The 20,270-nt window shown below is 42.0% G+C and overlaps 1 protein-coding gene across 1 annotated transcript in view; it reads left to right on the top strand.

Annotated features, from left to right (window-relative positions):
- Positions 1-20,270, top strand: part of PDIA5 (protein disulfide isomerase family A member 5) — a 112,929-nt gene that overhangs the window by 18,201 nt on the left and 74,458 nt on the right. The window contains exons 3-4 of the mRNA XM_029959894.1: positions 6,738-6,864; positions 9,581-9,668. Coding sequence (XP_029815754.1) covers positions 6,738-6,864; positions 9,581-9,668 — 215 coding nt within the window. The remainder of the gene's footprint in view (positions 1-6,737; positions 6,865-9,580; positions 9,669-20,270) is intronic.

Here is a 20,270-nt window from a genome sequence, read left to right as displayed (position 1 = left end):
CGGTAGAGTCTAGTCAAATCTTGACGTCTCCATGGTATTTTTCACTATCTTCTATATTTGGAAAGTGAACATAGCAGGCACCATGTTAAGTGGAATGCCTTATTTGTAGCAGTCTTCAGCCTAAGAGTACCAAGACACTGTTTCAGGAATTTAATTTGCCTTTCTTTGAAAACAAAAGAAAATATGGCACTTGGCTCTTGGAGATATGACCCCCCACAACAAAATGTCAGTAGTGCTTCAGGTTTTTTGTTCCTGGAATGGCTTGAGGTGAGAATTAACTGATCTGGGTTATGTACAGAATAGGACTGTTTCTTCCACAGAGCTTGTGGGAAATGAAAAAACTCAAGAAGTACCTGGTGGGCATGTCTGCAAATGTAAATCAGTTGGGCAAAACCATGGTTTTCAAATGCTGTCAGTCTTCCAGTGCAGGAGTTGTTGATCTTCCGGTGTGTCTGCTGGAGTGCTCCTCACCTGGCCATCCCATGCTGCTGTAGGCATGGAAGTTACTGCTCTCCACTGAGACCGTGTATGGCTTTTTGGATCTGTGACACACAGCGCTCCACAACCTTTGTGCTGGGGGTCCTCAGCGGGTTGCAGTTTGGGAACCCCTGCACAGGTGGCTGGGAGATGATGGTTTTGTGGTTTCAGTGGGATTGCAGAGGCTACTGCAGGGGCCACCTCAGTTGTGACCCCTGAAGTCTGAGACCCAAATGCTACCCTTTCTCTTCCCCCCTCATTCAAATAATAATTCTTATGAGGCTTCTTTGAGGTACCTGTGGGTAACAGAGATAACCCTCATCTGATTTGATTAAAACGTTTCTACAGCTATTTCAGATATTAATCATGAATGAAAAAAGGGGACTGTCCTACTTATCACTATCCATCTCGGAAAGCATTTGTTACAAATGGCTCAGTGATCAAAGCAGTACAACCCTGAATGTAAATAGCAGCAGAGGGAGGGCTCCTGAGTGAAAAGCAAGCAATTATGGCACAAGGTCAAGAGTGGTTTGTATGATGAACAAGGAAGATAAAACATCTGCAGTCAAACTGTGATTGTTGTAAACAAGGGGGCTTTGGATTTGAACATCTTGTATTTTTAAGTGAGAACGAATTGGGGGGAAGGAAGCAACGGGTCAGTTTCTCGTTGCACTTGCCTGGAGATGACTTAGACCCGGTGTTTTCAGTATGTGAATGCTGTCTGCACCACGGGACCTGGCTGTGCCACCGGCTGATCTGCAGGGTTACAAACTTCCATCACCACAAACAGACATGTTCTTTCAAATCTGCCTTCTGAAGTTAAGTCTGCATTCCACCACAGGGCTCATTTTGGGAACTGAGTAGGAAAGAGGAGGTGAGATTCTGTCTTCTTGTTGGGATTTCTTTCCTGTTCCTTCCCCCCTCATTTTAATGTGGCAGATGAGACTCTTGTTTAGAATGTGAACTAGTCCCCTCCTAAAGAAGTTAAGAATGAAATTAAATTCAGTCATCTCTATTACTGTTTGAAATTTTGAGCCAGGTTTCTTCTTCAGCTACAGTCCTATAGAATACCTTGTCAGACACAATCTGTTTCATGTGCACAGGGTTGCTCATTGATCGTATTTACGGTGGGTTGAATGCTGTTGTCCCAAAATGAGAATGACACCAGTGGGCGGCAAAGCTGAGACAGAAATCAAAGTCAATGTCTTGTTTAAAAGTGGGCTTTCAAAATTGTGGTCGAGTGTAAGACTGGGTCCCTGCCAAGCAGCAGGTGTTCTGGAAACAGCGTTGTGTGCAAGTCAGCCCCAGCTATTCTTGATGAATAGCGTGCAAATTGTCTGCCTAATTATACATGTGTTAGTGTGCACATAAAAATTGTATGTTGACATATGGATTCGGGCACCTAAGCACTGTGTCAGCAGCATAAGCATTTGTATTTTTCATGCATAATTTGTGTCCAGGGAAATGTATATTTCATGCGCTTGAGCTGGAAGTAGGAGAAATAGGAAATAGTTTTTTCTGTCCCGTGTATAATGCTACGCTTCTGATAGTTCTTCCTTATTTAATTTTGATTTTTATTTTCTTTTTTTTTTAAAAATGTGTGTTTCCATTGCCCTTGATGTAAAATAAATAAATAAGCAATTCTACAGACATGCTGCTTATCCTTAGCAAAAGACCATGCTGTCATGAAGCCTTTGTGGGGAGCAACTCATAAATTGAACTGGGTTCTGTGGGAACAGCAGTTAAGCATTTATCACATTTAATTTGAATAATAAATGTAAAATATGAAAATACATTCTTGTGGCTGTTTGAAAGATATTCCCTTTTTTCGTTCTAAAATGAGATTCAGAGAAGAGTAAAATTTGAAAAATAAACTCTACTTTCTCAGATCCTCAATGATTTTGAGAAAACACAGCCTGAGGGATGACCACATTTTTCAATAGTGTCAGTCCTGGAAGTATAATTAGCAAATAGTTATTTGCCTATAACTCTTTGCCTCTGGGTTTCTGAAAGCTCAGATGTTTCTTGGGTACCAGTTCTAAAGGATTAGGGTTGTGGGGTGTTTACTACTCTTTAGCACTTGCATATGTTCAGCAACTCTGCAAGGAATTGTTAGAGAACAGTGAAAAAAAAGAAAATTAAACCTTTTTGACTGATCAGACTTCTCCCACCTAGCTTGCAAGATCATATATTTAAATGCATACTTTGAAGAGCAGAGGCAGAGCTAGAACATGGGGGGTTTTGTACCTTCTACTTGAATAGCAGTGTCTCAGCAGTTTTGAATTGACTGTCTTGAGAGTTTGGATTCACTTATGTTTTACTTGAGAATCTTTCATGCATCTTAGACACTACAGTCACATGACTGATGTGTGACCAACACCATAAAAAATTCTGTGAAAATAAATTCAGATTGCAATCTTGAGCTGGGGGAAATCTGCATACTGGAATTGCTATGAGATTTGCATTTCATAGTCTGCCACGTGTAGTTTGCCTTTTTTCTGAATGTCTTTACCAAAGTTTTCTGTATCCAAGGACACCAGGTGACAGTCATGTTTGTTCCAGCTTACCAAGCCAGCCATGGATGAGGACCTGTTTTGCTAGTCACTGTGCACACACAGCATGAAATAAAATAGACCTTCCTTTAGTTCTGTTGCAATTTCTCATTGGCATAACTGGCAAGGGTGGCACAGATGTTTTACATTATTGTGTTAATATGCCTTATACTTTAGCAGGTACTGAGGTGGGCAGCTTCTTGAAAAAAATATTTCGAGTGTTTCTTAACTTTTCAACAGTGGTTTGGGAATAGATTTTAAAGCTTTAGGATGCTCAAGTGACAAGAGAGTTTAGCTTGTTTCTTATTTATAGACTTCCATATGTGTGAATGTAGCACTTCCTGACGCATATGAAAAGAGGCTTCCTGCCCAGGAGGGACTGTCACCTTTCTTGACCTTTTCTTTTTTTAATATATGCTCATCTCCTCTTGTGCCCTGGATTTAAACAAGAAGCAGTGTGCTTGATTGGGCAGTGCCTGGCTGGTGAGCTCTCCTGCAAAATGTCTGGAGTAAATCTACCTGACTCATATCTTAAAATTAAATTCATATAGCACAGTACATGCCAATTAGCTTCACCTTTACTGCTGCTTTACCTGTGGGCTGTGCAGGAATATGAGCCTGGTTTTCTGTGGAGAAGAAGAGTATAACAGCTTCTATAGGATTCTTTTTTCCCATGCTCTTAGTTTCATGTTGTAGACCCAACTAGTGGCTGTAGCCCTTGTGAGGCAGTAGCTGCTGGTACAGTTATGACAGCTTTGACTGTGGAGCAGGGCAAAGCAGCCCTGTGGCTGGGACTGGCATCTGGTGGAAATGACCGCTTGGCATCGCTTGCCTTCAATGGAGCTGGTTCTTCTGGAGGTTTAACAATAAACTGGCCTCTCGTTTATTCCTGGATAGGGTCTTGATTAATTTCAGCAGGAGAAAGCTTTAGAGTTCGGAACTACTTAATCCTTATCAGTTTGCAAACACCATGTAGTGCAAATGCAAACTGGGAGGTGATGAACTTTCCCGCTCAGCCAATATCCTCCCAGTACTGCTGCGGCTGCCTTAGATGTGCAGGCAGGGCGTTTTTGTCCAGTTCTACCTTTGGCTTGGACCTTTTGGGTTTTAGAACCAGGAAAGGCTGCCACATTAATCTTAATTAAAGGGAGATGATGATTTATTCGGCAGGGCTGACTGGCGTGCTCATATGCACAATGCCTTTCCCGGTGGGTTTTGGTCTAAACCATAGGAACAGAGAGAGCTGCTGTAGTAAAACTGTGGGAAAATGGGTAACATGTATTGATTTGATACCTGGAGAGGAATTGGGCAGAGTAGCAGTGGATATGTGCAATGTGACATGTGTCTCCCTCCAAGCATCTACTGTTCCACCAGCGCAGCAAGTTTTCTGTTAGTGACAACACTGACAAGGCAGTAGTTACAGCTGTCATTGTTTCCAGAATCCAATTTTTCAAGAAGTTTATAGCTCTGCCATTATAAGGAAAGGGGGAGGAAAAAAAAAAAGAAAGAAAGTCACTGAAATTGGCAGAACAGCCTTTCCATCTGGAAAATGCCTGTACTCGGAACTGTAGAATGGTTTGGATTGGAAAGGGCCTTAAAGACCATCTAGTTCCAATGCCCCTCTTCTGACCTATCATTAAAAACTGGACAGATGCTTTAAATAAAGTTCATAATACCGTTTGGTGTCATGTTGAAAGTGGCTTTTGTGGCTTTTTTTACTCCAATTATTTCTTTTTAGCAGAGTTCATAAACTAGAGTATCCTTAATTGAGTCCAGTTCCTTAAACTACAGGCAACCTGTAATTCCACCTTTCTCTGTGTTCAGCCTTAGTTCAGTTAAGGCATAAATAAAAATCTAAGACACTTGAATAGTTACAAAAAAATTGAGGCAAAGGGAGAAGTTTTTAAATAAAGATTAAATTTACTATTATATAAATTATTTAGGATTAAATAGATCTGCCCAGAAGTCAAAGTTAGATTAATTCCTTGTATGGCTGAAGTAGGAAGACTGAGCTCTGGATATCTGGAGTTAGAAGAATGTGAGTCTTTTGGTCAAAGTAAAGCATCAAGGATGTTTATGCTGAAAGTAGGGGCTGACTTGCAGTTGTGTACTTTTCCTTCTCACAGTTAGACCATTTGGTCAGCAAGGCTCAGTGGTGGGAATCCTGCCTGTGGAGTGGGGTAACTTGTTCACTCCTAGATTTTATGTTACAGGTGTATTTTCTAGTAAATTTAAATAACCACATATGTCCTGGCTGTTTTGAGGATGACCATTTCAGTTCAGCATCTTTACATTGCCATGTGTGTCCCAGGACTCCCCCCACCCTGCTCTCTTTTCTACATGTAAAAACTTCTGGCACTTATAAAGTCTGTTTCGTAGGTGCAGGTTTTGTTTCTGTGCCTCAGTGATTGTGGTGTTTGCAAATAACTGTCTTTGTAATGAAGTCTGTGCCTGGGGCTGCACTGTCCTGACTTTGATTGGCTTAGTCCCTTCTTCAAATGCTGCATATTGTAATATATGGGATGCAAGGAAAACAGCCTCTTACTTCTTCGCATCCACCCTGGACACATTTTCCAGCCCATCTGGAGTGAGGCACAATCAAAATGAGTTCTGTAATTAAGAAAACCTTGAACCTCTTGTGTGTGTTAGGCAAATGAGCTAAAGCTTTTAGCCAAGCAATTAAGTGTTAAGGTTTTACTGTAAGGTGAATGGAATCTAGATAATTTCTCCAGCTAAGCTTCCCATAATCATTCCATTAGCATGACTTCAGTACAGTGTGGAACGGAGGCAGCATAGCCTGATGGATAAAATTATTATTATTATTGTTATTATTGAATGTTATTGCAGTACAAATGAGCAGTAGAAGCCCCAGCTGACATTATGGTCATAATTTGATAGGAGTTTTACTTTATGACAGGCAAACTTTGCTCTGGAAGAGTCGTGATTTAAATAGACCAAAAGATGCAGTAAAAAATAATTTCTTTGCATAGATACAGAACTGAGATGCAGAGAGATTAAATGCCGTGTCTTCCTTGTGGCCAGCGGAAGCCAAAGTTGATCTTGTGGCAAAGACACTGCTCTGTGTGTGTGATACAAGATGGACACTGGGAAACATAAGCCCCAATCCAGTTTGGGAGGGTATGTGGGAGAGGGTTGTGCTTAGTGCTGTAATGTGGATGCTGGATTACTTGCATATTCTGTTCTCATTTCCTTTGTCTGCTCTGTGTCAGTGTGGGTTATTTTAGCTTCTTGGCTCTCACTGTCTTTAGTGGGATATCAAAGTACTCCATTGAGTTTGCAGTGTATTTTGAGATCTAGGGACAACAGTGCTCTTGAACTGGCAATTTGCTACTTCTCTTGTTAGAGTATATTAAATTTATATAAGAATTTTTATCTGATTATCTGACTAGGGAACAAACTTCTAAAGGGGATAGCATCAACTAAAACTGTATTTCTTGATGTTGTGTTTATCTCTCCACTTAAGGATGTGTGTTTGGAATGGTATTGGTCTAGTTTCAATAAATCATGTGCATGGCTCTTTTTTTTTTTTTGGCTTTTGCTGATCAAATCAATATGATAGTTTATTTAAGGCAGCGTGCCTCAAGATTATAGAAAAATGTTGAAGCAATTTGCAAAAGCAGTTTGTCTTTGTATTTTTTTCTTTGCATGGGAGCTGTTACTGATGTTTCTGGCTTTGTGTTTCTGCAGGCATTCTTGCCAGCATTCGTGTACTCCTTGAAGGTGTCTCCACTCATTGAAAAAATAAGTGATCACAAGGATTTTAAGAAGCTTCTCAGGACACGGAATAACGTACTAGTGCTCTATTCCAAATCTGGTAAGTCCTCTTCCTTTTTTGTTGGTTTTTTTTTTTTTTTGATGTCACAGCTTGTTGTGACGCAAGCAAGGTGTGCACCAAGGGGCTTCTACGTGACTACAAGGGCTTCTTCAGGAATAGTGTCCTTTGTTTTAACTCAGAGGCTCCTGGTGTTTCAAGATTGGAGTCACCTTGATTCGGCCCTCTAATTGCTCTGTCACATTGGCAAAAATGTCCTTTATTCTGGCTTTGTCTCCAGAAATGGCTCCCTGTAATAAGAGCTTTCTAGTGTGTTTATCACAGTAGTTTGCAAGTTTTGATTTCCTGGTGACACTGAAAAGCTTAATGAATAGTTACAGTACTGAAATCAATCCATCTTTGCTTCTGACAGCTTTGAGTGTCCCATGGTTGTCTTTCAGCTTTAATTAACAAAATATAAAAATAAAAAATGAACTGTTGTGTAAGAGGGAGAAATGACTCATCTCCATGTTATGCCACCTGTCCCCTTGAATCTTTTGGTTGTCTTGTCTTTCCTTCAGGCTTTCCTTTCTGGCTGTTTACTTACTTGTTTGCTCTTCCTTTTGCTCTGCTCTGGCTATACTGTTGCCTTGTTTGTTTTGGTGTGTTGTTTTGTGTGACACCATGTAAAATAAATAAACTATCTTTAAACTTCATACACAAGTGCAGAATGGTATTGTGAATGTGGAAGTCACTGGAGAGCAAGAAGTAAAATGTGTCACTATGATTATTTTCTTTATTGTTTTTGTTGTTGCTTCCTTTTCCTTCCTGTAGGCAAGCTGTAGAAGATAATGCTTTGTTTGGGTATTGTGTCCTCCTTTTCTGACCTGTTGCAAAGGTCTTATCTAAATTAAACACAATGATGGTAGAGTTGCTCTGGGTTTATAGTGTATCAAATGGGAGCAGTATATGGTGACTAATATCCTCTTGTCCCCGTTGCCCCAGTATCAGAGAATTTTGCAGACAAAGAGGTGCAGGAGCTGCAATAATTAACTTTATTTCCTAAAGATTATTCTGAAACAGTTAAAATTATATGTGTGACTTATTATTTTGTTAAAAAAATTGTGTTTTGCTATAGTGGGGAACTTTGAGCGCTTGAACTTGGCCAAATGGTTTTGTAGTAACAGGTTCAAAGTAAAAACCATAAAAGAGTTTCTAATACCTTTTGATTTTGAAAGGAACACTTTAGATAAAAAGACATCTGTATTATTCAGCTTCTTAAAGGGAAAATTTTCTTTTTACGCTTAATATTTTAAGTGGTGGTTGCTTTCATTTTTAGTAGCACAACCAGAACACTTCAGCTGTGACACTCATCTAATAAATGTTGCCCTATGGGCATTGTTCAAAAGCCATGTTATAGGGATTTCTTTTTTTTCTGTTTTTGTTATTTAATTGGTTGGTTTTAGCAATCTAAAGCATTGCATGCAGAGCTGACTGTGGGATTAATGTTCCTTCCTAGAACAGTGATCCTTGTACAATTAGAATTCTGTCACCCAGAAAGAGAGGAGAGGAAAAAAAGAGAGAGGAATTTGGAGGTGCAATTCTAATCCCAGATATGCATCCCCCAGCTCTAATGAGATGTTGGCCAGCATCTGATCATGCTGCTGGAAGAAAGTCTTTGCTTCCCAGCTGAGCAGAACTAGGTGACACTTTTTATCTCATTCAGAGAACTCATTGGTTAGGAGGTGTCCTCATCTGCAGATGTTTAGTTCACCTTACCAGCCAGGTGTCCTGCCAGGGCTGCTCAGCTACTGAGTTTTCTGGGACAAATGGGTCCCTGAATGCTTTTATTTTTAAAAGTGTGTTTGAGGGGGTATCCCTCAAATATCCCAATGTCTCTGCTTGTCTACTCTGGTATCTACAGGCCATCACTTTCTCAAATGCTGGAGGCAGGATATTGGTCTATAGGATCATTCGGCCTGACCCAATGTAGACATTCTTACATTCAGATTGTTGAAATAGTTATGGAGATCTGAAAGAGACTCTGGGTTTCTATTTTTTGTTTATCAAGGAAGGAAACAGTTCCTATTAGATTTTTGGGGGGACTGATACTTCTTTCTACCGCTATATTTTTCTCTCTTCTGTATATTTTTAATACCATTTATAAGACTTCTTTGGAATGGAAGTGTTTTGCAAAATCTACAAATGTGGCATGGCATTATAAAAATCTCTGTTGGGTATCTATAATACAGCCAGTTCTTGGAAGTACCTTTTCAGGGTGCTCCTCAGGACTGTTGGTTATTTGAGAATAAAGTGTGTTATTTTCTGTGTATGACAGGGGTAGAATTAGGGAGAGTTAGGCTGAATGCCTTGCCCTTACAGCTGATGAAAGTCCTAAATGAAATTGCTCTAATTAGCAGGCAGTGGCACAAACTGGTTCATGCCCAGCCACAGGGAAAAGGCAATGTTGGAATAGAAACTGGTTTGCAGGAGAAAACACAGTATAGCTCCATAAATGTAGCTCAGGGAGCATGCCTGGAGGTATGAATTTCTGTGTTGTTTTAAGGGGAGAGAGGAAAGGAGCCATGCAGCTTCAGCTGCAGCCAGCTTTCCTTCTAGTTTACAGAAAATTTTACTGATCCCTGTCATACTGGTTTCTTCAAATTAGATAAAATGTTCTTCTGGTGCTTCAGAACAAAGAAGCACACCATTGTGTTCTACTATGTGGAGTAGTAATGCTGTTGTTTATTTATTTTTATTATTTTATTTTGTCTTCCAGCTGCTGCTGCGGAAAGCTCACTCAGGTTATTGTCCAGCGTGGCCCAGGAGGTGAAAGGACGAGGTACTATAGGCTGGATAGACTGTGGGTATGTGTCACATTAGTTTTCGTTTTTTCCCCTCTGTCCTTTTGGCTGTTATTGCTGACTTAATGTTTTTGATGTCTCTGAAACTTTTTCCCTTTAACTGAACCCACATCATTCTGTGCAGTTTCTTCTGTAGGGAGCCTATACCTTACTACCCTCTCTTCCTTTGGACTGGTGGTGGGGAATAATTCTTTTCCTTATGGCTGTTGTCACTTCTCTGACAGGATGTTTTTCACCTTGAAGCTGGAGACCCCAGCTAGCATCGCCTTTCATAGGGGACACTGTGGAAACACTGACTGCCCTGGCTTTTCCACAAGCAGAGGCAGGAGGAATCCCACATGTTGTGCCTCAGCTGGAGAGCGATGCAGTTCTGCTCCAACAGCAAATGTTGCATGAGCAGTAAGGCTGTTTGCTTGGTTTTGAAGCGTCCACTCCTTTGTGTTTCACAACAAGATGTGCTTTCTTTTAAAGACTTTCCTCTGTGCTTTCATAAGTTCCTGGCAGTTTTTAATGTGAAGGCAGGGAAACTTGTTTTTGTAAGTGGTTGTGTCTGTGGGGAGGAATGAACAGGTGTGTGCTTTCTGGCTTGCAGATGTGAAAGCCTAACACGTTGCTTTTGGTTTTAGCTTGTGTATCATAGTGCCTCTGCAACTTTGAGAGATTTGCCTGCAGGTGGCAAGTTCCCCTTCCTGCACTGCAGAGGAACAGCTTGCTGCCTACCTGTGTGTTTGGGTGGATTGCCGTGATATGAACAGATTGTACACTGTATACAAATGTAAAGTCAGCTGTGTACATCATGTGACTCCCTTAAAATTTTGTGCTTTGAAACTAACCCTTTGAAACTAACCCTCATCCGTCAAGCAGTGACCCAGAATAAGTCATTGGTAAATCAAAGTTAACGTGTTTTTGTGCTTGGCTAACTTGTGTTGCTCTCCTCCTGCCACCAGGCAGGTATGTGTCCTGTGGAGTCCTCCGCTTCGGCCTTCTGTTTGCGTTCTGCTGGGCTCGTCCAAGTGCACACACACTTTCATCTCTGTCCAACTGGTGGGCAAAGTGTTCCAAGTTATCCTCTGGCAGAAAGCAGGACTGTTCCTTGGAGGTCAGTGAAGCCTGTACCACTTCCCACCTGCTGAAAAGCCAGCAGGTAAATTGTATTGATCCTGATGAGGTGAAGGTTGTGTGGAGATCTGGCATACCTCTGAAATCCATGAAAGCCAATCTCCTTTTCTGACAAAAGCAGTGATTAATAATTTTTGGTTGTCAATAGTGAGGGCTAACAAATAGAATACTGAGCCAGCCTCTTGACTTCAGTTTCTAATCAGCCCCATTTCTGACTATGGAGTGGTCACCACCTTTTTGTGTCTTTGGTTTTAGGCTACTTTCTGTTGGCAGAGTTACTGTTCGCCGTGTGTGTGTACCTGACGTGTATACAAGTGCTGGAATGATGAGGCTGTTCATCTGGCCCTTCAAAATGCTGCTCTAATATAACTAAGCAGTAACCATCTCCAGAATTTATTTTAGTTCTGAGTAGGAGAAGGAAAGGTTCTGTGTTTAGGACTTCAGTTTGAAATCCGTGGAAGTTTTGGCACTTAGTTCCATGGGCCAGTCTCTACTCCTGAGTTTGTTAGTGATGGTGATGGGGAGAGAAATGTATTGTTTGGTTTTGCTGTAAAATGAACTTCAATTCATCAAACCCTAATATGCTCTAAATTTCCAAATGTTGACACCTAGACCAAACTTTTGTTATGGAAGTTACTTGCAAGAAATATATTTTCAAGTCTCCTCAGGTAGTGCTTTAATACATTTCATAGGAAGCTTGGTATCTGCAGTGCCTTTCCTCTGACCACAGTGGGGAAATATTTAAGTTAAGCTTCCTGTATCTAATGAAAGGTGAGTTAATCCCACTCCTGCCAGAGTGGCTCAAGCTATTCTCCATCTGCAAGTGTGCTGGGAAGTTTATTTGCAAGCCTTCATGCCGAAACAAGCAGCCTGGTGAGTGTCATGTCCTAAGAGGATGGGAGACTAGAGAATAGATTAGTAGGTTCCCAAAATTGGCTTTGATGGTGGTACAATCAGATTGCTACTTGCTGAGTGGCAGGCAATGGCCAGTATGCTGTAACATGGCAGTAGGTGTAGTTCTCTGTTGGAGGGTGAAGCAGTGCTTTCTTTCAGACCACTTGTTTGGGAAGAACCTGGAAAAAATAGCTGGGCATTTTTCAGAGATGTCCTTCTATTCTTTTTATCATTCCTGCAGAGGGATGTTATAACAGAGTTTGTGAACTTGCCTCATGGTGCAAGGTGAGCTGGAAGACTGGCTTGCTGTGGTGAAGGAGGTCTTAGCTGATGCTAAGAAACCCCTCAAACAAATAGTTTGAGCCTGAACCAAATTTTATGGTCGATTTGCTTGCTGAGCTTTTGAAGCATTCTGAAATGAATCTCAAAGCGTTGAGGTAACTTCTAAACAATTTTTTTTTTCTTGAAAGGTTTTTTCCTTTGCTTATTGCTTTTTTTTTTTTAAAAATTGTATACAGGTGGCTGCAAACTGCCGCCCACCTCATTGCAGTGGTAATACCAGAGAGTGCTGTCTGTCACAGGTCACAAAGGGCCAGTTGTATGGCCTGAACAGCTGAGTCCTGCCAGAGTGGCTCAAGCTATTCTCCTGCTGCAAGTGTGCTGGGAAGCTTATTTGCAAGCCTTCATGCCGAAACAAACAGCACACAGATGCAGGGATATTTACAGCACAGGCTCAATTTGTTTTACAAATACTGACAAGAAATGTCTTGTTTGGCAGCAATATTTAGCAGGAAATTTTGGCTTTGCTTTCCGCATCCCGCTGTACTGGGCTTCTTTGCCTTCAGATCCAAGCATTGGCAAGGCTGGCATACATGCAGAGCTGTGGTTTGTGTCTCTGCTTCCCTGTGGCGATGACGGCAGTCCATGCCTTTTCTTTCTTCATCGATGGTGCTTTTTTTGTTTCTTTGTCATTCTCCTTCCCATCAGGAGAAAGCAAGAGCACACTACTCCACTGACTGAGATCATTATGGATTGCTAAGTCTCTGCAGTGTGTTCTGTATTTCATACAGCAGAGAGGAGTGTGCAGGTTTCTGGCCAGAAGGGGCTGCCTGAATGGCTGGTTTGCATGGAAACTGTGCTCCTTGGCTTTGGCTTCTCTTGAATCTGTGGTATGAGACAGAGGTTAGATCTGAGGTTTCAGTTCCAGGTTGAGTGGTCTCAAGGAGACCAGGGAAGTTAGTTTTTCAGCATAATGTAGCAGAATACTTGGGTTTCTTGCTGATACAGTTAGTGTGGACTAGAGCAGGTTGCCGCTTATCTTGTCACTTTGAGGCAGGGTAGCCGAGTTCCCCAGAGTGCCTGGGCTTGGGAGATGTGGGGCTGGGAATGCCAGGTGCCTGCCTTTCCTGCTCAGTTGGGCTCACTGGTGCTAATGGCACGCTGGAGCAGGGCCATGTGAGCACGTGCCCAGGGACACCTTTGCATGTGGCACTGCAGATAAGGTCCTTGTTCAGGAGATTTCAGTCCTTTCGACACCTCCTTCTAGACATGAAGGGGCAGCACAAGAATTGCTTGCAGCGTTGAAGTGGTCACTGCTCGCTGCTGTGTTCTGAGATAGCATATGTGGCTCTGTACACAGTTAGACATGAAGCTATTTCAGTTGTGAATAAAAGACCCACCAGTAAAGTACAAAAATACATTTTATTTTAGCCTTTCCGTGTTTTAATTAGGAACTTCTTGCTGAGGCGTTTGATGTTCAATGAATGGCGGTGTGAGAGACAAAGGAATTTTGAATTAATCATGCCTGGTAAATTGCCTGGTGTTGGGGATAGAGCACAGTGTTGCAGGTTGCTAAATCTTCAGTGTTCCACAGATGGATCAGTCATCTTGGGAGCAGGAGTTTTGGGACTTGCGTTTGGGGAGACACCATGTTAATAGACGCTGAGAGTTACAGCCTCTGTTCCTGGCGCTGTGAATGAGTCACTTCTTGTTACTTTGTGCTGTTACAAAAGGTGTTTCTGTTTTCCAGGCAACTGGGTAAATATTGCCTGATTCATTAGTCGATGTTTAAAAAGAGTTTGGAGAACTTTGAAAGGAAAAATTCTGCAGCAGCATGAAAGAGTGCTCTGTAGGGCGTTCAGATACTATTGGAATGGGCATGTAAAAAAGCAAAGGGTTGGGCTATTTACTGAGTTATTTTTTTAGTTGTAGGTTGATAGAAATTTGGAAAAATTAAGGGCATCATAAGGAGTTGAAAGCTTAAGATATCTGCAAAAAAGAAAATGTCATGTCCTTTTGTGAGAAAGTGGCTGCTGCTAACTCTAACAGCAGGTTGGAGTTTGTGCTGCATCCCACCACATCTCCCAAAACATTTGTGCATCATTTGTCTTTTGAGGCGTGGTACAGCTGAGGGTAAAGCGTTGATGTGGTCAAGTAAAAGAGGAGTTTTGAGAAAAATAAAAACTCCTGGCAGGTCCTTATAGTGGCAAGTAAAAGGTACAAAGTGATGTGCCTGGGAACACAAAAAGATGGAATTGCCTCTTGAGTGAAAGCCAAAGGTTTTGTTGCTTGTCTTTAAAGCGGACAAAGCTCAAGTCCCAATTTATGATGTCCTGAGGTCTGGTTTTGAAGAATAATCCTTATAAAGTTACTCTCTAGCCTTCTTGAGTGGGTTTTGTGATAGGCAACGGTATGGCCAAGGACTGATGTTACTTGGAAGAGTGTAACTAGTTTGGATGAAGTGGAAAGAAAGTAAAATGGCTTTTTTTAAGAGAGGAAAATGTGCTTGGCAGGTTATAAAGCGCACTGTGGTCGGATGCAGCTTTGAAGAGGTTGAAAGTAGCTCTTTCCATCCTGAGTATGATTTAGTGAACACTCGTGGGTTTTCTTGTTAGTGAATTGTTTCGAGTTTTTTATTAACTCTAACTCCTGCCCAATTGTGGATTGGTATTTTCAATAAAACACCCATTTCTTTGGCTCTGGGTAATTATTCTCTGCTCAAACTTGCATGGTTCCCTTTGCTGTAGGTCCCAAACATAAACAAAGCTGTGTGATTTCCATCTGCTGTCATAACGCGTGTGCTTGGCTTTAGCACATCAGACTGCTAGGAAGAGGAAATGCCATCTGGTTAAAATGTCTGACTAATTTTCGTTTGGTTTTAGTCCCACTTTTTCTGCTTTAGTGTGTCATTCTTTTAGTCCCTTTTGTGTGTCATGTGCCTTGTTCTTGTAGTGCCCATCCCCAATAATTGTTGTTGTAGCAGTCCCATGACACTTAACATAAAGGTAAGACCATAATTTGGCTGGTAAAGAAGTCCTTTCAAGGCTACACAGCTAAACGTGCTGGTTCACAAGAGAGCCAAATCTCACGAGTAGTTGTCCTTTCTGGGATAACCCCCAATATCTGTGTTTATCTGCCTTTTAGATGAAATCTTGACAAATTTCTAATTTCCTAATGCATTGATACGGAAAGGCTTTACCCATACACACAATCATAGAAGAATGCGTTTAATACTTTGACATAGCAGGGAGAAATTTCAGAAATAAGGCTGCTAGTACAGATGGTGTAAAGTGTCATTTTGCTCTCTAGTTTTTACCTTCACTCCTATGAAGCCACTCAGAAGTAGGATTTAAGAGAATAAGTCTACTCATCTGCCTTACTTGTAGCTGAACTTTAAAGCTGATGAAAAGCTTTGAAATTGCGAATAAAAATGACCAGATCTAATTGAGAGGAAAAAAAAAAAGGAGGAGTGCTGCTCTTGCCCTGATGCAGTGCTTTCCATCCAAGTAGATTTGCAGTGTCTGGGATTTCTGCCTTTTTCTACAGTAGCTTTGAAGGCAAAGGGCAATGTCAGCTCCAGAGTGGATGGCACTTAGTTTTAGGTGCCAGCCTGAGGGAGGTAGCAGGGACTCCATTTGCAGCTGGTCCAGGGGAGGAATGCAAGTGTTCCTCAGGAATATTTTGCAAGTGAGTTATACTGACAGTATGGTCCTTGTGTGGATGCAATTTATATGGGCAAACTGTGCATTTACAGCATAGATTTTCGATGCCTTCCTCTTGTCTCTGTCATAACCCATCTGCGTGGTTAATGCTCATTCACATTAAAACCCTTTTATTTTCCTGTAAGAGTGACCATGCAGGAAGTGTTATGCCAGTCTGAAAAAGGTTCTTTTTTTAAGTAGGCTCTCAGTTCCTAACATAGACCCATTCAGTTTGGTGCATTGCATTAGTTGAGAAATGCAGATAATTTAACTAAAATCCACAGTAGTGGCTGGATGTATGAGCGTGGGCTCATGTCTAAGTTTCATCATAACCGTGAGTATTCCATGTGTTTTACGTAGAATTGCTCATTAACTGAATCTTCAATGTTGCTGCTTTTCAGACCAAAAGAAGAGTAAGCAAGCTAAGATTTAATGTAAAGAAAGTTTCCTCCATTTTCCTGCATCCGGTACTTTATTTAAAGCATCCTTCAGCATCCATCCTCTCCGGGCTTATAGAGCAGCTAAAAGTCATGAAACAGGCACCAAAGGAACAGTACAATGTGCTGCAGTGTCTGTGTATCTGTAGGTGACGTGTTCAAAACCTGCTTTTGTCGAGTTCTTAGATTAATGTGAACTCAAAGACAGTGGCAGTCACCTTGTGTCCCACTTTAGGGCAGTGTTCCCTTGTGCCAGGTTGTGTGAGTTAGTGGAGGCCTGATGAGGAAAGCTGCTGCTTTGCAAACAGTTTGTGTTCAGTTGTTTTAGAAGTATGCAAAGCCTTTGGTGGCTCCTGTGAATGTGTTCACCTTATTTCTGTGCAGGTGTGTGGGCTGCCAAGTGCCTCTTGCTAATTTGTATTTCCATGGAAAGTACCATTCATTAATAACTTCTTGACTTTCTGCAGGGCTGGAGCTTATAATTTTTCCCCTTAATTGTTTTTGCTTGACGTTATGACGATACCTGTTACCTTTTTGTCTTGGTTTTCTTTCAGCTTTTTGGCTTACTCTTGCTTGGCAGTGAGAATTCATCTCATGGGTTTTAATTTTCAGAAAATACTTCTTTTTAATCTCATTCCTATAGATCTGTGGCCTCTCTAATTGACTAATGGGCACAGGGAGTTATTTGTATTGGGTGACAAGTGGTGCTGGGTCTCCACAGCACATGGATTATTCTGTTTGCTTTCCTGGCACGTTCCAGGGGAGCATTTGGAGCAGAAGTCTGCAATCACCTTGCAGGTCACAGGGGGAATTTTTGCTGTATTCTAGGGGGTAAAATCAGCCCTAAATTCAGATGAGAGTCTGTCCTGTTTGTGTGCTAATCCTTATCTTTAATTCTTTCCAGCAGTATGTTTTCCGGTTTTGGTTTTCATGCTCCCCCATCCCTTAAAAGATTCAAGCTTTTCATCTCCCGGGCTGTTTGAGTGGCTCCTTTGTTCTGTGCTATGGAAACCTGTTGCTATTGTTACTCCTTTTATAAGATAATTTCCATCAGGAACCTAGAACGGGAGCAAAATGTTGCTTTGTATTCCAAGACAAATCTTGTATTTAAGCTTCCTATGCTGATTACTTCTGCATCCGTTTCTCCTGGGTCCTGTTCCTATTTTGATACCTGCAGGTTCTTAAACCTCACTCAGGAGCGGAGTATCAAAGTGCCTGTCTGCACCAGTAGCTGAGTATGGGTTTTCTGTTTGAGTAGATGAAAGCCATTACCATTCAGCTCTTTGGAGAAGTGCTTTTGCAAGCCAGGCTGATGGTTTGAGAAGTGATTTTTTTTTTTCATTTCTAATTTCAGATCTGTCTCAAGGGAGTGAGTACAGAAAGGTCTGGGATCATTACAGAGTATGAGGAGTCTTACAGATCTTACATACTGTCAGCAGCAGTAGCTGTGGCAGCTGCTGTCCTGGGATGGGAGGGAGGAGTGAGGATGATGGGGAGACAGGCAATGCCTGCAGTCTGAGAGGAGGAGAGTTGTGCAAGAGTCGATATTTTTTTGTTTGGTCAGCAAAGTACACAAACTGCTGTATTGTAAATGGATCACACAGTCTTTGTTGGAGGGTGGGATCGATGACTACAAGGAGCGTAGTCAAAATCCTATATTGTCCTCAACAATGGCTAATGAATTGCATTTTTGATTCTGAAACCTTGCAGGAGCACATCTGACTACAACTGACTGATTTCCTCTTTCAGATTAGGTTTGCAAGTGCAAATGTGTTTTTTATTTTTAGGTGGCTTGAGGACATTTTTGCTGCTGACACTCCTTTTGCTGCTTTTTTTGGGTCACAAGCTCAATTAGTTGTTTGGCAGGATCTCAACTCCATGCTTTTTCAGGATGTTCATCAGTCTGTTGTCTAGAAAGGGTATTCTATGGAAGGTAGCCAGAGGGTATTGCAGAGACTGTGCATTGGGCTGGGAAACCCTCTTTGATAATTCACTTCTCATGGCTGGGCTGAAATTGCAGTTGAAATTCCCTAAAGTTATAACTGGAGTTGTTCTCTGTAAGATGGTTTTCACTGTGACATAAAAGAATGAAAGCACTTAAATGATAGAGAGAAGAATGAGAGATTGTGCTGGTAACAAGATGACAGCTTTGACTAGTACCTTCCAAAGCTTTTCCAGTGCTGGGAGGCTTGCTGGGTAAGCAGTCCTGTTTCTGCTCTGCCGTATTACCATGCTCTTGAAGCCTGTTCGTCTTCCTTACCTGCTCAGTTCTGTCTCTTCCAGCTGTTGGGACAGTGACAGCGTTTGTCTGTTCAGCCACTGATACAGCAGAGCCTCTGTTGCATTAGAGTCTACAGGCACAACCGTGATACAAGGGACTGCTAAAGCATAATCTACATGGGTTTTGAGCCCTGTTTCAGATGGGCAGATGTACAGATAAAAGAGAAAATCTGTTTCGAGATTGTGAGGTCTGTGGTTCGCATGTGGTTACATGATATGCTGATAGAGGAATGAGATAGTTCTTGTGCAGGCAGATTTACTGACCTCGTTGCTTAAATTGGTTCTGTCAGCGTTTTTATTATTACTTCTCTTGTGCCTGGAAATACTGTAGGTGTGGATGAAAAAGAAAGCTGGGTGCAGTCTGCATTGCAAAGTGTTGGAGGTGCCAGCACAGTGGCAGTGAAGTGACACGGCCACACAGCACGTGCACACGCTGCTGTTATGTTGGCAACTGGAGACCTGAACATTTTTCCAAAGAGGGGGTTTGACAGTCATTCCAGATCCTTCCTCCCCAGGGGCTGATGTGGTCATGGGGCTGTTTTCCCTTCTTCATGAGAAGCCAGTGGGCAGCATTACGTGGTAAGGAAGCTGCAAAAGGTTTTATCTGTGCTCACGAAAGAGAATGTTGCTGAGGTTGTTTGGTCTTACCATGCTCCTTCAGGAATGACCTATCAGGACCTATCTGAATTCGCCCCAGGGAAGGGTTTTTGCACTGCCACCTCCATGCACCATTTCTTACTTGGGATCCATCCAGCTTGGACTTGTTTTATTTTTAGAAACCACTGTGACTTAAACTGCAGCCAAACTCCTGGGTCTTATTTTGTGTTCCTCCTGTCTAGTTTTATCCTCTGTTCTTTCTCTCTCCAAATTACCTTGACACATTGCTGCAAAAGCCTTTTTCTGTGTTGCTCCTGCCACTGGGAGCTGCCATCAATATCTGATCTGCTTCTCCATCCTTATGACCATGAGCTTCCAGGCTTGTGGGCAGCCCTGCACAGGCAGAGCATCTTGTGCTGCTCCTAAGGAATACCTGTGACACATCCCCTTCAGGTGCTGGTGAGCCAAAGGAAGCCAGATCTCCTTCACAAGTCCCTCACCCTCCTCCTGCCCTGTTAACAGCTGGCTGCCTGTGCTAAGGGATTATTCATGCATGCTAATGCTGACAAGGGACCCCAGAGGTTTACAGAGAGTGCTCCAGTTGGGCTTCCTGCCAGCTCCATCGTAACCCCAAATGACAGAAATGTGTCCCAGTAGAGGAGATGGGCATGTGAATGGAAAGGGCTGACGTATTCCTGCGATGCACGCTATCTTTGCTGTTATTTAGACTTCTTGCTTAGTTAGGTCGACTTGGATCTTTCATTTTATTGTTCTCTTTACCAAGCTGCTGTATGTCTTCGCTTCTCCAGCAAAGGCACGTTTGGGAGCCCTGCTTTGGTTTTGTGGGAAGGGAAGTGTGGAGAACATGCCTGTGGGAGTGGAAAGAATCCGTGCTATCGTGCCACTTAAGGTTTGACCTTATTACCACATAGACAGCTGCTGGTTAGGTCCTTTGTGGTATTGAAAATAGGTTGATGCTTTGGATGATTTTCCAGGGAGGTAATGCTGGATGATTGTAGGACTGCCTGCAGGGGTCCCTTCAGCAATAGCACAGCAGGGACTTGCAAAGGTTAGAATTGCTCTGGACGGAAACAGCATGGGATGGCTGCTGGGGATATATTACTGACCTCATCCTCAAACCAGTATTTCCTGAGCCTGGTGCCTTGTCTGGAGTGGCTTGGCCTGGGTGGTACAGTGATGATTTTGGGGGTCTTTTTTGGGTCGTGGGGGGTTTTCTTTTTTTTTTTCTTTCTTTCTTTTTTTTTTTTACTTTTAGTCATTATAACAAACTCTTACAC

This window comes from Manacus vitellinus, unplaced genomic scaffold (assembly GCF_001715985.3).
Source record: "Manacus vitellinus isolate BGI_N305 unplaced genomic scaffold, ASM171598v3 scaffold_22_pilon, whole genome shotgun sequence".
Classification (NCBI taxonomy): domain Eukaryota; kingdom Metazoa; phylum Chordata; class Aves; order Passeriformes; family Pipridae; genus Manacus; species Manacus vitellinus.
The sequence above is the reverse complement of the archived record's forward strand: the minus strand, read 5'-3'. Positions and strand labels throughout refer to the sequence as shown.